Genomic DNA, 17,028 nt, shown 5'->3' on the forward strand with positions numbered 1-17,028 from the left:
GCAAATATAATGATTAAAACAATATCAAACAGAATTTGACACGAAATAAGCAATAAAACGAACGAATATTACAATATATGATGAAAAATAGAACTGTGAAGTGTACTACTTCATCTATCTACAAAATAAAAGCAACAAACACATATTATAACTGTGTAGAGCAATATATTAATCGAATAAACATTATGCAATAATAATAAAACATTATCACAACAATAAAACAATACAAACATACGAATAATGTTATAGTTTGTAAAAGTCAAAGGACACATTAAATGATAACAAACACAATACACACATATATTGATAATAAATATATCTACTGCAAAACAGTGAAACAATACAAACATATTATATGTTTAAAACATAAATAATGTGCCTAAACAGACTTACAAACAGTCAGATGATAAAACAATACAAATAACAGAAGAATAAAACCTCAATCAACCTTAATATGAAGTAATCTGACATATCATACATGATATTACAAATTGCAAACAATACAATGCTTTAATATAAAGGCATAGAACTACAATTGAATGCTTAAAAGGTATGAATACAAAACAAAACAAATGAAGATGATACATGATGAATAGAGGACATTATAATAACATTAATAACACATTTTACAAGCATGATTCAACAGTTTCATTGCAAAAGTAAAAGTGGAAAAACTACTAGTAACACAATTCAAATGTGCAAGAATACAAATTAATGTGAACAAATTAATAACACACACATTGTTATTAAATATAGTATTAACTATACAAACGAAACAATACAAATGAATTACAATTATAATTACACTTTGAGTGTAAGAATACAAAACAAACTACATGTATAATAATACGAATACAAACAGAGCAAATAACAGAACAACTGTAGAACAGTACAGTATGAAGAAATAAACATACTATGACACAAAACAAACAATATGACATGAAAAACAAACGAAACAAAGTTATAACATATTATATTAAATTGCAAACAAGAAAACTACTATCATACAAATGATAAAACATTATAGTGACAACTATAACATTAATAATATTAAAACTATGAACAAACAAATGCTAAAGAGATTCTGCAGCTCTCTTAGCAATCATAATTAAATTAACAATTGATTTATTACATCAAACATTATAATAATACATCAGACAAACACAACACTTACAGTGGACTTAATATATGAAGCAAACGAAACATTTACATTACAGATGTAAATGATATTAGTAAAACAATGAACAAACACTTATCAAACATTATATTAGCCTGATCAACTAGTATAAGTTTGAAGGGGAGTGTTAGCATTTATTCTGGATAAATGTATCATATGTCTTAGACATGTCTTCTTAGACATACATCCAAGACACACAATATTAGATAGTATATATAATACTTAATATAAGGACAATGAAGCTCATAGGACACATATAACAGTACACAACACATTACCAACTATGTAGTCGACTTGTATCAATGCCTACACACTATGAGCAGAGCCCACTGAACCCCTACTGGTGTGAACTACTCTAAGGGAATCATTGCAACCTCAAAATGCTAACAGTTATATTAGACAAAAAGTACATGAAATACATAGAATGATGTATATATTCAAGTTGGTCTAACAGTATAACTGAAGAGAGCATAATAACAATGTTTTGTGTATCTACAAGGACTAGAACTCCTTCTGAATGTTGTAGTCAGATGAGTTCTACCCTGTTTCATTCTGAGACAGTTGTTGTGCACAGTTGACAGCTGGATTTGTTGTGTGAACAGTCTTAAACATTTGTTGTAAAGTATCTGACAAGAGAGTATTGTGATGCCTAGTAGTATTTTTTACACTGTAGTGAGTAACATTCTTATAGCTTGGAAGAAGCACTAACAGTGTTAGCAACAGTGTAGAAGGAACCCAAAGGCTCAGCAAGGGGACCCAGGCTACAACTATCCTACACAACAGAAATACAGAATGTAAGTACTAGAACATAGTCAGAACTTGCAGAACAGGCAGAGAGAGAGAGTGAGACAAGAGTAGAGTATATAGAGTGAGCCTAAGAGTACAGGACTACCTAGAGTAGACAAGATCAAGACTACAGGACCAGTCTGATCTTGTACACCTATATATACTAAACTACACAAGAGTACTTAGGGAGTATGAGCCACTAAGAATGATAAGCTACAAAGAATGAAAGAAAGGAATGTCAAAGATAAAGGTACAAAGAATGAAGGGATGGACAAAGGGTAAGAGACTATAGAATGAACAAAGAATGAAGGGGTGGTCAAAGGAATGGAATGATGAAGTAAGGAAGGGTAGTAGTAAGAGTCAGTACACATATAGTTTATAGACAGCACCCCTAAGGGACAGAAGTCCTGAGTTCTGGTACAGAAGGGTGTAGAACCCTCAGAACTAAAGATATGAGAGTAGAGAATTGTAACATCACCCCCCCTCTAAAACCAATTGTCCTAATTGGTGAACATAGAGCTTGGTTAGTAGCTCAGGCATAGGTCAGAACAGTAGAGCTTGGAAATCTGTGAGGCTGAGTTTGTGTAGAGCACTAGGATGAAGCTGATAGAAATCTCAGATTGCTTTAGGAGTATAGACAAGGTTCTTGGCAGGTTCCCAAGTATATTCCTCAACTGGGTATCCCTTCTAGTAGATAAGGAACTTGAGTTTTCTGTACACTAGCTTAGCATCTACTACATACTCTACTTTGTATTCTGGTTTGGAACTGATGAGTTCTGGTGGAGGTAGTAGGAGTCTTTGTTGTAAAGGAAAACCTAGATTGTAGTACTAAGACAGTAGAACCTTGTTGAACACTAAGTGTATGTACTTCTATATTGTTAGAAGTTGGAGTTTGTAGACAGAGACACTAACCTTCTTTTCAATAACAAAGAGTCTGAAGTGCTTGTTGTCCAACTTCTTCATTAGACAATCTGTAGTCAGGTTAGTAGCTTCTAGCATAACTTTGTCACTAGGCTAGTAATCCTTGGCCACAGACCTCTTCTAATCATAGTTCTACTTTATAACCTATGCTACCTTTTCTAAAAGAGCTTGTGTGTCCTCCCTGGTTCTATGTATCTGTTCTATAAAGTCTGTTACAGATTCAGAACTACTGTTCCAGTTCAGAACTGTCCTCTAGTACAGATGTCTCTTATGATTGAGGAAGAATAGGGACTGTCCTGTTACAGAGTATTACTAGTTATTGTGTACAAATTCTGTCAGAGCTAACTATTCAGACCAATCTGATTACTAATGATTAATGAACATCTAGAGGTAGAGCTCAATCTTCTAATTGACTCACTCAGTTTGACTGTCAGTCTGTAGGTAATATGTAGTAGAAGGGTTCCCTTGAATTCTGAGAAGTGTATACAAGTCCTATATGAATTTTGACTCAAATTACAGTCTGTAATCATGAATGAGCTTCTGAGGGAGTCTGTGTAACTAGAAGACATGATCCTGATAAATGTGTACTATACCTTCAGAAGTGAGTTCTGTTTAGGTCAGAACTGTGTAGACTTGCTTAGAGAATCAGTTGACAATCATACAGATAGTGTTGTAACCCTAAGACTCAGGTAGCTTACTAATCAGGTCCACCAAGACTTCTTCCCAAGAGTGATCTAGGATCCAATACAGATGTAGGGGAGTCTAAACCCTTGTCTGGTGGGCCTTAGTCTGTTAGCACATATTGTAACCAGTCATGTACTTCAGGATTTCCCTCTACATTCTAGGCTACTAGTAGTTCTGAGTGATGAGTTCCTACATTTTGTGTCAGTCTAGATGTTCTATAGTCAGATTGTTGTGATAAGCTTAGACAATGTCCTCCTACAGCTTCTAATCCTTTAGAACATACAGTCAGCCTTCCTAGTAAACCTGTCCATCCTTATCCTCCTCCTAATCCCTAGCCTGCTTCTCTAGTTACTTTACTATGACCTAGTCCTACATGTGTCTTAGAGCTTACTGTATTGAGAGGCAAGGTTTTGGTGGGCTTGTTCCCTCTAGTGTTGTTGTAGGCTCTGGTCAAAACTCTCCTTCATTCCAAATAGGAAAGAACTAACTACATAAAGAAAGTGATTATGTAATCCAAAGAATTAAATAAAATTAAGAAGATCTGATAGTAACTAAAATCAGAACTCTTCACCTCCCTAAGCTTTAAATAGTGACTGTCCTCAGTCACTTACTTTAAGAAGTAATAATGAAGGGTAAGTATAAGGAGTGTAGGTAAGGATAAAAGGTATCAATCAAAGTAAGATAAAGAAACTGTTAACATTTATTTTGGATAAATGTGTCATATGTCTCAAATCATGCAAACGTCTTGCAAATATACACTATTGCTGAGACATGTCTTCTGAGACATACATTCAAGACATACAATATTAGATAGTATATATATTACTTCAATCTAAGGATGATGAAGCTCATGAAGAACTTACACACAGTCAACTTGTATTGACACCTATACACTATGAGTAGAGTCTACTGAACCCCTACTAGTGTGACTTACTCTTAGTATCCTTGTGAGCAGTGTGCAAACCTATGGAAGAATATTTCCTATTGATTAGGAAACATTGCAACCTCAACACACTAACAGGTTATGAGCCTTACACTCCCTACTCATATCTACATTGTTACTATGCTTTTACCTTACCCTCTACAAATGCAACACTTTGGAATCATTGTCTTCACAATTATGATTTCCCTCTCAGTAGTTATATGCATGACTATATGTACTACAATTGTCATCTCAAACGCTTCAGTGTACTATACACTATAGTACAAATGATTTGATACACTCAATCATATTATACTTGATAAGTATTATTGAACTACTCCATTTAATACTGAATCCACTTGATTCTACATGTACAATCTATTCTACTCATCTACAAACCTTTGGTGCTCCTATCTGAGCATACCAAATACAAATTGTCTTGTCCTGAAGACTACAATCTCTCTATACAATGAGACATACTATGATACTTGTAACCAGAACATACTACAAGGACCTAGACACACCTGTCTGAGCATCCTAAATGTGCATCAATTTATTAAAATAACTTCAGACAGATTAGTTGCTTTAAATGTGATGAGTACCCAGCAATACTACATTCAAACACTGAACTACTTTATCTTACACTACAGAGATACATTATAATAATAACATCTCACATAATGAACAAACATTTGATATTATATTAATAATATAAATGATTAATACTATAAACAAAAGAATAATGCTAGCAAAGCATAATAATAATATAAAGAAATACTATTGCAAACGTATAATCAATCTAATAATGATTAGACAAATGAATAATACAAAAACAAGAGTATAAATGTGACTAAAAAATAATAACTCAAATATAAAAACAATTTATACTATCACAAACACATGGTCACAATAAATAACATATATTTACCAAATACAAATATATTACATAGATATACAAACGTATACAATGAAATAATAAAGCATATTGTATAGATATACAAATATACAAACGTACAAAATAATAATAATACATTCAAACACATAAAACTATTAATTATTAAATAACACAAAGTTATATACAAATGCAATTGAACAAACACATAATAACAATAAAAACAATTAATAAAACATACAAAACAATGTTGCAAACATTCAAAACGTATAAAAACAAACATATATACTTATACAAAGTATTAAATTAAGTTAAACCATAATGTTACAAACAAAGAAACAATATAATGATGCATATATGCATAATATCAACATTATAAACTATACAGACAAATACATATCTTATACCTCACACAATTACTATTACAATGTGAAAATCAGACAAACAATAGTTACAAATACACTGTAACAATATTATGTATACCAATCATAAGATATACATGATAATGAAGTATTAAGTCAATACAATTAATACAAACAGTTTAAACAATATAAACATATTTTGGACACATTGAAAATATTATTAACATACAAAATGTTATAAACAATTAAATGTCACTTAAAAACTTGACAAAATACAATAATACAGACATAAACAAAACAACTAATACTACAAAACATTAGAGCCTAACATTGGATAGTCTGAAGGGCCAAGCAACAGAAAGAACACTACTACTAAGTACACAAAAGACAAACACACACCAGAACACAACCCAAAAGAAACAGGATAAGCTTGGGTGTTCTGGAAACTTGATTGGACACTTCATGTATAATTAAACATCTACAATGTATGACAGATTTAATCAATCACTGCAAACAGCAGAAAAATATTTATTCACAAAGAATATATCTATAATTAATACATAATGAATATCATTAACTATTTGAAGTTCAAACAATATCATAACAGTGTATTCTTAATTAATGGCCTTGCTTGAGCTTGTGCCCATCACAAAAGAATAAAATTAATAAACAGAACAGAAACAAGACACAATAGCTTGAATACTTTTGTCATCAAACGAAAGACAAATGATACTGAGCAAATAGAAATAATGCATCACAATGTATGCAAATATAACAGACGAAATACACAAACTTATCTTTGCTAAATAATACTATAGATTATAATTATCCAAATAACAAACTATTTGGACGTATGCATAATAATCAAACAAAATACACAAGCATACATACAACCTATTTGAGTATAAACTTGAATAACAATTAGTATAAATGCCAAAAAGAAATAATAACTAAATCAGACAAAGATAACAAATAACATTGAACACATAAGTCTATTAGAACAATACAAAAGTATTGGACAAAACAAAATACATGCATTCACATACAAATGCTTAAACAAATAATAGAATGATGAAAACGTACAAACAAACCAATTAAACACAAAAGCCAATTACTCAAGGCAAACCTTCTCAAATTGAAGGGGAGTAATAACAGTATATATTTACAAAACATAAAACATAACAAATAAATCAAAACATAGCAAACAATTAAATGATGCAGAAATATTGACTACATCACTATTTAACCTTGCACATCCTACAAAACACAATTATAAAGTTATTACAATGAATTCAAAGCAAATCTGTTGAATCTGACAAGCAAATCTGTTCAATCCAATGAATCCAACAATAAAATACCTACACAGGAGATACATTCTCTGGAATCTTTGATGGTCACACTATACATGGCACCATTGAATGTATTACAAACGAATATATTATGGAGCACATACCTAAACACAGAGAAGTATACTACATGTAACAATGTTGAGCAGAAAAGCATCTCTAGTGTATAACAAACTATACAGAACTATTGAACAGAACTATGTCTTCCACAACAGAACGTATGTTACATTGAAAATAATGATCACACATTACACAAAACTTCTAACACTTATTCCCTAACATGCAGGACATAATAGCAAACGAATAACTAAGTAAATAAAATAATATTCAGACATATAACTGGGAAATAATCTAGACAAGCTAAGAAATGGCACATATTCCCAAAGCAATCTACACTAGACGTGCAAAGCACTTGCTAAAATTAAAAGAAGTAACAGACATAACAGCAATCAAAACATTAATCCTTTCAAATAAAACAAGATAATGTCAATCATAATGAACAAAAATGAGCAATACACTCAAAATAAATGAAATAAATTCATATTTCATAACGAATGCACACATATATTCAGCAAATAAAGCAAATATAATAATTAAAACAATATTAAACAGAATTTGATACAAAATAAACAATAAACAAACAAATATTACAATATATGATGAAAAATAGAACTGTAAGATACACTATTTCATCTATCTACAAAATAAAAACAACAAACACGTATTATGATTGTACAAAGCAATATATTATGCAACAATAATAAAAACATTATCACAACAATAAAACAATACAAACATACAAATAACATTATAGTTTGTAAAAGTCAAAGGACACATTAATCAATAACAAATGTAATACACACATATATTAATATTAAATATATCTATTACAAAACAGCAAAACAATACAAACATATTATATGTTTAAAAACATAAATAATGTGCCTAAACAGACTTACAAACAGTCAGATAATAAAATAAAACAAATTACAACAAATAAAACCTTAATCAACCTTGATATGAAGTACTCTGACATATTATAAATGATATTACAAATTACAAACAATACAATGCTTCAATATAAAGGTATAGAACTACTATTAAATGCTTAAAAAGTATGAATACAAAACAAACACAAACAAAGATGATACATGATGAATAGAGGACATCTTAATAACATTGACAGCACATTTTACAGGCATGATTCAACAGTTTCATTGTGAAAGTAAAAGTGGAAAAACTACTAGTAACACAATTCAAATGTGCAAAAATACAAATTAACAACAAACAAATTAATAACACACACATTGTTATTAAATATAGTATTAACTATACAAACAAAACGATACGAACGAATTACAATTATAATTACACTTTGAGTGTAAGAATACAAAACGAACTACATGTATAATAATACAAATACAAACAGAACAAATAACAGAACAACCACAGAACAATACAGTATGATAAAATAAACATACTATGACACAAAACAAACAATATGACATGAAAAACAAACAAAACAAAATCATATCATATCATATTATATTACAAACAAGAAAAACTACTATCATACAAATGATAAAACATTATAGTGACAACTATAATAGTAATAATAATAAAACTACAAACAAACAAATGCTAAAGAGATCCTGCAGCTCTCTTGGCAATAAAAATTGAACTTACAATTGGTTTATTACATTGAACATAATAATAATACATCAGACAAACGTAACACTTACAGTGGACTTAATATACGAAGCAAACAAAACATTTACATTGTGAATGTAAATGATATTAATAAAAACAACAGACAAACACATATCAAACATTATATTAGTCTGATCAACTAGTATAAGTTTGAAGGGGAGTGTTAACATTTATTTCAGATAAATGCATCATATGTCTCAAATCACACAAACGTCTTGCAAATATATGCTATTGCTGAGACATGTCTTCTGAGACATACATCTGAGACATACAATATTAGATAGTATATATATTACTTCAATCTAAGGATGATGAAGCTCATGAAGAACTTACACACAGTCGACTCGTATTGACACCTACACACTATGAGCAGAGTCTACTGAACCCCTACTAGTGTGACTTACTCTTAGTATCCTTGTGAGCAGTGTGCAAACCTACAGAAGAATATTTCCTATTGATTAGGAAACATTACAACCTCAACACACTAACAGAAACAAAGAGTGTGAGTCTCAAGTAAGAATGAGTGTCCATAAAAGAAAGGGGTATAAGGGAATGTTAGAGTAAAGAGAATGTAACCTGTACCAAGGCTAAAGGCTTGCCAGACCAATCCTCTCCAACTCTAACATAGATGGTAGTAGTAGTAAGTAGTGGGTTTCATTCAACAGCTGCTTGGGTCTCAACCTGACACTTCTGGTTCTGATCTGCTAGGTCTGTCAAGGTCAAAATCTGATTACTGTCCTTAAAATCCTTCATCTTACACTCAGTTAACACAAAGAACAGCCTCCTGATTATCATGTCAAACATTGTGTCCTTTACTACATGAACTAGCATCACTATTAATATTCTACCTACTGACACCTTGAGTCTCAGAATGACACCCTTAATCACAATTGATCCTACATTTGCTGGCCTGAGGTTTGTCTGCACTTGCTCCTTTGGTACTCTCAAGTGTTTCCAAACGTCTTCATACATTATGTTCATAACAGCTCCCTAGTCCAGTAAGCTCTCAGTCTCCAATTTGTCATTCAGCTTTACTGTTACTAGCCTGACTAGTACACTTCTGGCCTTGTTGTTACTGACTAGGGTGCCTATCTGACACTCCCTTGCTCAACACTGCTCTGATCTGACAGCTTCTGACATCCTCCTACATAATCTACTCATACTCAGTATTCTTGCTAGGCTTGACTGATTCTCATTGTCTCAGCACTTGATCCTTACAGATACACTTCCAACCTTGTTCATCTGGCTTGCTACTACCCTTCACAACAGCCTCTGCTGCTCATCTATCACACTATTCTCCCTTGTCCTTGCTAGTACACTTCCAGCCTTGTTTGCCATACTTGCTCCTCTGCTCTACTCTTGTTCTTGTTCTCTAGCTCAAATCTGACTCAATCCAACATAATCTACTACTTTCCTACACAATCTGCTTGTTCTCAGCTCTGCTGCTGGGCTTGACTGTGCTTTGTCATCCTTGCATGTAATACTTGTACCTGTGTACTGATCTTCTCTACTGTCAGTCCTTACTTCCTCACTTGTCTCTTCCTCCTCTACCTTTGCAGGTCCACTTCTAGCCTTGTTCAGCATTTTGTCATACATCTGAGTCATCCTCATAAGCTTAGCTGCATACTGGCACTCAAGCTCCAGAGCTATTACAAACAACTCACAGTACATTAATGTGACAATACTGTCCATCATCCAGTCTAAGACCTGCTTAATGATCTTGCTCAACTCAGCACTTTACTTTAGTCTGACTTTGACTGGCTTTGTGTTAGCCTTCATAGTCCTTGCCTCCTCTCTTTGTCTCTTCACATCCCTCAAGCATTCCTCCAACCTTGTCACCTTTACATCCAAATCCACTCTAAGAACAGCTTTGTGCTTTTCTCCCTCACTTGCATTCAACCTATCTTTTGCTTCATTAATTGTGCCTACTGTGAACACAGGCTTGTCTTTATAGTATCAGTCTATACACTCCTTCAACATTGCTCCCTCTACACTGGCTAGCACAAATGCCTCACTCATTAACACAATCTTCTGCCCCAACCTTATACACTTCCCCCTCTGAGTGTACTTGCTCACAGTCCTACAGTCACATACAAAATGTCCTTGCTTTCCACAAAAGTTGTAGGTCCTCTTGTGCTTCAAGTCGGATTTCACAGAATTGGCAGATTGGTCAGTTTTGTGTGCTTGATTCATCAGTATCTTTCTAGACTTGCTTGCTTTATTGACCTGGGCTTGTAACTCTTCAAGCTTCCTCACAATCTTCACATACTTGTCTCCTACTTCTTTCTCTAGCTTCTCCTTTGGCAATGTCACTGTCTGGTCTTGGCCTGCCTCTGTCTGTCCTGCTAGAAGAACATGGTCTGCTAGCCTAACTACATTAGCAAATTTGAACAGCTTGCTTGCATTCTTGTCCACATAGAGAATCTCCAGTTGTTGTGTCAAGTTTGTTCTCAGCATCCCTCTGATCCCTCTCCAGAACTTACAGTCTAACTCACATGCTGACATCTTCCCTTACTCCTTCAAGTACTCTACTTACACCTGGAACTTGTAGCAGTAGCAGCCAAACTCTGTCTGCACTGTCATTTCCTTCTCACTCTACACATCAACTAGTTACATGATATTGGCTCTTGTGTAGTATTGACCATTGATCAGCTCTAGATAGAGCTTTCTGATCTCCTCTTTCACAATACTCTAATTGTATACTCCTTTCTTCTTCAACTCAGGCATGGTAGCCCACAAACTGCTACAGCTTGTTACTGTGTAGTATGTCACTTGCTTGCACATCTACTCAGCATCCTTCTGAAAGTCAGCAGCTAACATCTTAATGTCTTTAAAGAACTGTGGAAGTTCCTCAAGCTTGCTACTGTCAAAATACAGTACTTCTCTTGATCCTCTTCTTAGCAGCCACATCATTGTGCTTCTTGTGTGTCAAAACAGTCAGTTTGATTCAAAACAAGCATAGTAAGGCCCTTAAGGCTAAGATCAAGACAAAAACAACCTAGACACTTTAGAACAGAGGCACTACCCCTCACAGTAGGCTCTAAAATAAGAGGTAAGGTTTTGGTGGGCTTGTTCCCTCTAGTGTCATTGTAGGCTCTAGTCAAAACTCTCCTTCATTCCAAATAGGAAAGAACTAACTACATAAAGAAAGTGATTATGTAATCCAAAGAATTAAATAAAATCAAGAAGATCTGATAGTAACTAAAATCAGAACTCTTCAGTATACAGGTGACAAAGTCAACATTCTTAGATTTGAGTCAGATCTCTTAGATTGTCTTGGACACAAAATGGGAATTGTCTAGGAGAACAAGATTTTCATTATTATTCTCCCCCCTTTCATAACCTACTTGTCTTAAGAGTAAATCAGCTTTTGTCATTTGTGTTCTGAGTTTGTAAGTCAGTATAAAGTCATAGTTCTACAGTTCTAACATCTAGCAGGCTTAGTAGTAGTTGAGCTTCTGAGGCACTCAGAAGTACTAGAGATTAAGGTGATCACTCCAAATCTCAAACTTCTGTATAGTACTAAGGAGATATTAATACTACTCCTCTAGGGAACAGACAATTGTAAGGAGTTCCTTGTCATAAATAGGATAGTTCTGTTCTGTTACAGAGAGGGATTCTAATTGGAACACTATCAGACACTACTTTCTGTCAATGAACTAGAACAGTACTACTCTATTTACAAAGTCAGAAGAGTTGGCTTTGACTCAGAACTTGTCTACAACTGTTAGAACTACTAATACAGGCTTACTAGTAATGGCCTACTTTAGGGACTTGAATGTAGACTACTACTGATCCTCTCATTACTAAGGAACATCTTTACTGGTAAGATTGTGAAGGGGCTAGGTAATGGTACTAAAGCCTTGAATAAAGTATTAGTAGTAGTTTACAAACCTAAGGAATGCTTGGACCTGTTTCAGGTTCTAAGGTTGTAGCTAGTCCTAAACTACAGTTACCTTTGCTAGATCCATACAGACCTCTCCTCCACTAATTACAAAGCCTAGATAATCTACTGACTCCTGTACAAAAGAGTACTTTACTTCTTAGAGGAACAGTTTATTATTTTAGAGCCATTGTAGAACTGCTTAGATCAGTCAGTAATAGTGCTCAACTGTCTGAGTAAAGATCAGAATGTTATCCAGATACATACTAACATGCTCTGAGTCAATCAGATCTGTAAGAATGTGATTCATGAATGACTAGAATGTTACAGACAAGTTAGTTAGTCTGAAGAACATTATGGTTGGTTTGTACAATCTGTAATTAGTTCAGAACACAGCCTTCTACTCATCTCTGTCTTAGATCCAAATATTATTATATCCCTATCAAACATCCAACTTAGTAAAAACCCTAGATGTATGTATCTTATTAATGAGCTCCTGAATTAGGGGGAGCAGGTACTTGTTTTTAACAGTACTCTTATTAAGACAACAATAATCCTGAACTAGACAGAGCTTCCTATCTTTCTTTTTGATAAAGAAGAAAGGGGAGACTATAAGAGACTTTAAGAGTTGGATCTGGCTGTTCTAAAGATTTTCCTAAAGGAACTTGTCAAGCACCTCCTACTCATCTCTGTTGAGCAGGTAGACCTTACAATCCTTAGGTTGGAAACCCTTAGTCAATTCAATTGTATAGTTCTAGGGACAGTGTTTGGAAAGCTGGTCAAATTCCTCTTTACTAAAGACTTTAGGGAACTCTTGAACAAAATCTGGCAGGCTGAGTCTATGTGTGTTCTAGAGTAGAGTTGTTCTGAGAGGGTTCTGGACTGGTTCTGTCTCAGACATTCTTTGGATTGACTCTGTTCCACCTTAACTAGAATATGTATCTACATATCTATCCTAGTCAAAGAAGAACAACTAGTCACCTTCATTAGAACTGTCAGTAATATTGGAAGCATCTGTATCTACTTAGAACAGTAGTGTAAGGTAGTTGTAAGACTCAGAACACTGATTGAATACAAGTGTCTACTCTAACTAGTTAATAGTAGGGTTGTGAGTCTTAAGCCATTTGAATCTAATAAAGATGTCTGTCTTTCTAAGGTTAGTGACTCTAAACTCAATACTTTCCTCATAATCCTGAATAGTCATCTGTAGTTAGACAAACTTAGTAATCTGACCATTCCAGTTTAGGGTTCTGTCTGTATTGTATACTAGGATTGGAAGTGGAACACATTAAGTAGGGAGGTAGTGTTCCTACACAAAAGCCTTATTAATACACAAACTAGTGTATTTACTGTCTACTAGAGCTATTGTTCAGATCTAGGGGGATCCTGAGAAGGGAGCCAAGAGGACAGGGACTTAGAGCTAGTGCCTGGAATGTCCTCAGATGAACTACTACTTGTTCTGAAGGGAATGTACAGCTTACATAGCCTTGTTGTCTAAGAGGGTGAGTATATACACTAACATTTCCTTATTAACCTCTCTCTTTCAACAAGGACAGACCTATGTTCTCAGCTATAAACTCAGCTGAGGCTATCCCTGCTTAATACTATAAACAAACTACTGAGTAGTGAACAGGGCTGGGTAGCATTCTGAACATTCTAAGATCTTAGAATGTAGAAGTAGTAGGTCAGATTGTACAGATTTAGACTCAGATAAAGTACAAAGAGAAGAATCAAAAGAATCAGGAGAAATACTGTAGCAGACTGTATGTAGGCAACGCTTACTAATGTATTATATAAGTGTAATAGTAAAATGAAAGCAACAAAGTAAGAGTGACACATTACAGGGTCCAAATTAAGCAACCATGGCCAAAATGAGACAAAGGTGGATTGTCTTTTAAGATTGTGAGGAGCCACTGAGCTACAAACAGGCCACACAAAGATGAAAATGATAAAAAAGCGTGAATTAAGGATCTTGAATGTGTCTTCAACATATCATCCAGCATGTCAGAGACAACACCTTCTCTGCAACTTGTGTAACCCTTGCCTTCCACATACCCTGTCTCCCAGCATTCTAATCCTGCTGTGCAAAGCAAGAACCTGTGCCAAACAAAACTGCAATTCCAAGTTTGTACCAAGGAAGAGGCAGCTGAGCAACAGAGAAAGGAGGATGAGTAAGATTGAGAGAGCCACAAGAGAAAGATTGAGTTGTATGAGGAATGCAAAGCCGAAAAGAAAGCTCACAAGAAGGAATTGAGTGCTGTAAGAGTTGCTAGGTATCAGAAGAGGAAGAGAGAGAAGCATTAGAGACTTGATACAGAGGAAAGTAGTCAGGTATGTATCTTTTGTTGACTAAAGTACATTAACAGTTGTTTATTGACTTATATTACAGGTATCTAGTGATCATCAAGAGAGTCCAACTGCTCTTCCATGTAATAACACTGTTACTGAGGTATCCTAGGAAATTTCAGGACAGTGGAAGACACAGTAAACAGGAAAGTGGCAGGGACGTGTTCCAGGTGTTTCTAGGTGTACAAATTGGTACCATCCATTCCTATGGGATGCAATTGATTGCATTGCACCAAAGGTTGACTTCAGTCCCTCAAAAATTGTTGAGTTCTTGAAGAAAGAGAGTCTGGCACTGTACAATCAATTGAATAAGGGTACAGTCCAGAAATGGATTACACTGTGCAGAACGAAATGGTCTGATACAACAATCCACAATGTCCAGAACAAGCGTATCTTAGGGGGTTCTAGACGTGTTGGTGCTCTTACAAAGTACCCTGAGCTTGTTGAGGAGATTAAAACAAACTTTCTGGGCTTTTGTGTAAAAGGTTACCCACTGAATGCAGTAATTGGCTGTTCTATAATGCTTGCCATCATTGAAGCTCACAATCCAGATATCCTCACATCGAACTTCAAATACAGTAAGGTACGTATCTTATGTGTCTGTCCCTATCACAATAGTGGACATGTGCCTTGAGTATTGTCTCTCTGTCACACTAACTGATGTACATGTTTGCATAGAAATACGTCAGGTTGTTCCTAGGATCGGTTTTGAATATGACAGTAAGGCAAGCAACTCAAGCTGCTACACACCTACCCAAGAACTGGGAGGAGGTGTGTGAGTGCGCTTTTTTTCGTCTTGTTCATGTAGTAAAAGAGTTTGATATCCCCTCATCAGTGAGTGCTTCAGTACTATGGTTTATTAAGTATATCACTCATTTTCTTTCAAGTTAATTGTTAATATGGATCAAACAGGGGTACTATATATTCCTGGCTATAAGTACACCTACAAAAAGAAAGGTTCAAAGCAGGTAAACATCATAACTAAGGATGAGAAGCAAGGATACACACTTTGTGTATCTAGTACTGCTGATAGCAAACTACTACTATTCCAGCAAGTCTACAGTGGTAAAACTGACCAGAGCCTCCCAGAAAAGAACTCTACAAATATGGAAGAGGCTCTTGGTGCTGGAATTCAATTTACAGTGGCAGCAAGTGTAAACCAGCATGATAGTCACTTCAGCACTCAGAAAACAATGAAAGAAGTGTGTACATGTGTTGTAAATCTTTGTTCTTAAACTAAATACCTCTTACAGTTCATGAAGAACATCTATGAGCCTCACTATAAGAGAGTCTTGGAAGCGAATCCATACCTGCCAAGGGACCAGCATGCTGTCCTTTACTTGGACTGCTATCCAGTACATACGAGTGCCGATTTCTTGGATTTCTTACAATCAGAATACCTGTATGTCATCCCTTTATTCGTCCCTGCAAACTGTAAGTGTGCAAATACATTTCTCAATGACATTGGAGCTGAACTTCTGTATGGTGAAGGCACTCCTGTATTCCAACCAGCAGACGTTGGTCTGCAGTGCATCCTCAAACACCAATTGAAACAACATACACTTCAAGGAATGATCCAGCAATACTACAGCCAGATAGTAAAGGGCATCCCTCTTGAACAAGTAGAAATATTAGACAAGATCAAAGTACTACACAATGCTACAGTATTGGCTGTATTGAGTGCATGGAACTTCATGAATACACTAAAGGGGCATGAAATCATTAGAATGGTAAGAATCTTTGATTTTGTTCAGTATATTGCCTTCTAACTTTCATTTATATATTACTCAGGCCTGGAGGAAATGTGTTGTTAAGGAATGGAACTTATCTGGCTCTATGCTTTCAGACCTCAAAGCAAGAGCAGTATTGTGCAATTATATTACTCAGGACAAAACTCTACAAGATGAGATTTTTAATAGGACTGGGCAGGAATTTCCGATTATTATTGATGGTACTGAAGACAGTAACAAAGAAGATACTAATGATTTATTCGATGATG

General features: G+C 34.7%; 1 protein-coding gene across 1 annotated transcript; it reads left to right on the forward strand.

The window, feature by feature from the left end:
* Window positions 1-15,752: 15,752 nt before the first annotated feature.
* Window positions 15,753-16,480, forward strand: FOMMEDRAFT_56652 (uncharacterized protein; the record flags this gene model as incomplete). The annotated part of the gene is made up of 3 exons (XM_007262259.1): window positions 15,753-15,863; window positions 15,917-16,231; window positions 16,283-16,480. Coding segments are annotated over 3 exons (624 nt in total), but the record flags the coding sequence as incomplete, so codon positions are not given.
* Between the last annotated feature and the right edge of the window lie 548 nt (window positions 16,481-17,028).

The sequence above is a fragment of the Fomitiporia mediterranea genome (genome assembly GCF_000271605.1).
Source record: "Fomitiporia mediterranea MF3/22 unplaced genomic scaffold FOMMEscaffold_1, whole genome shotgun sequence".
NCBI lineage: Eukaryota > Fungi > Basidiomycota > Agaricomycetes > Hymenochaetales > Hymenochaetaceae > Fomitiporia > Fomitiporia mediterranea.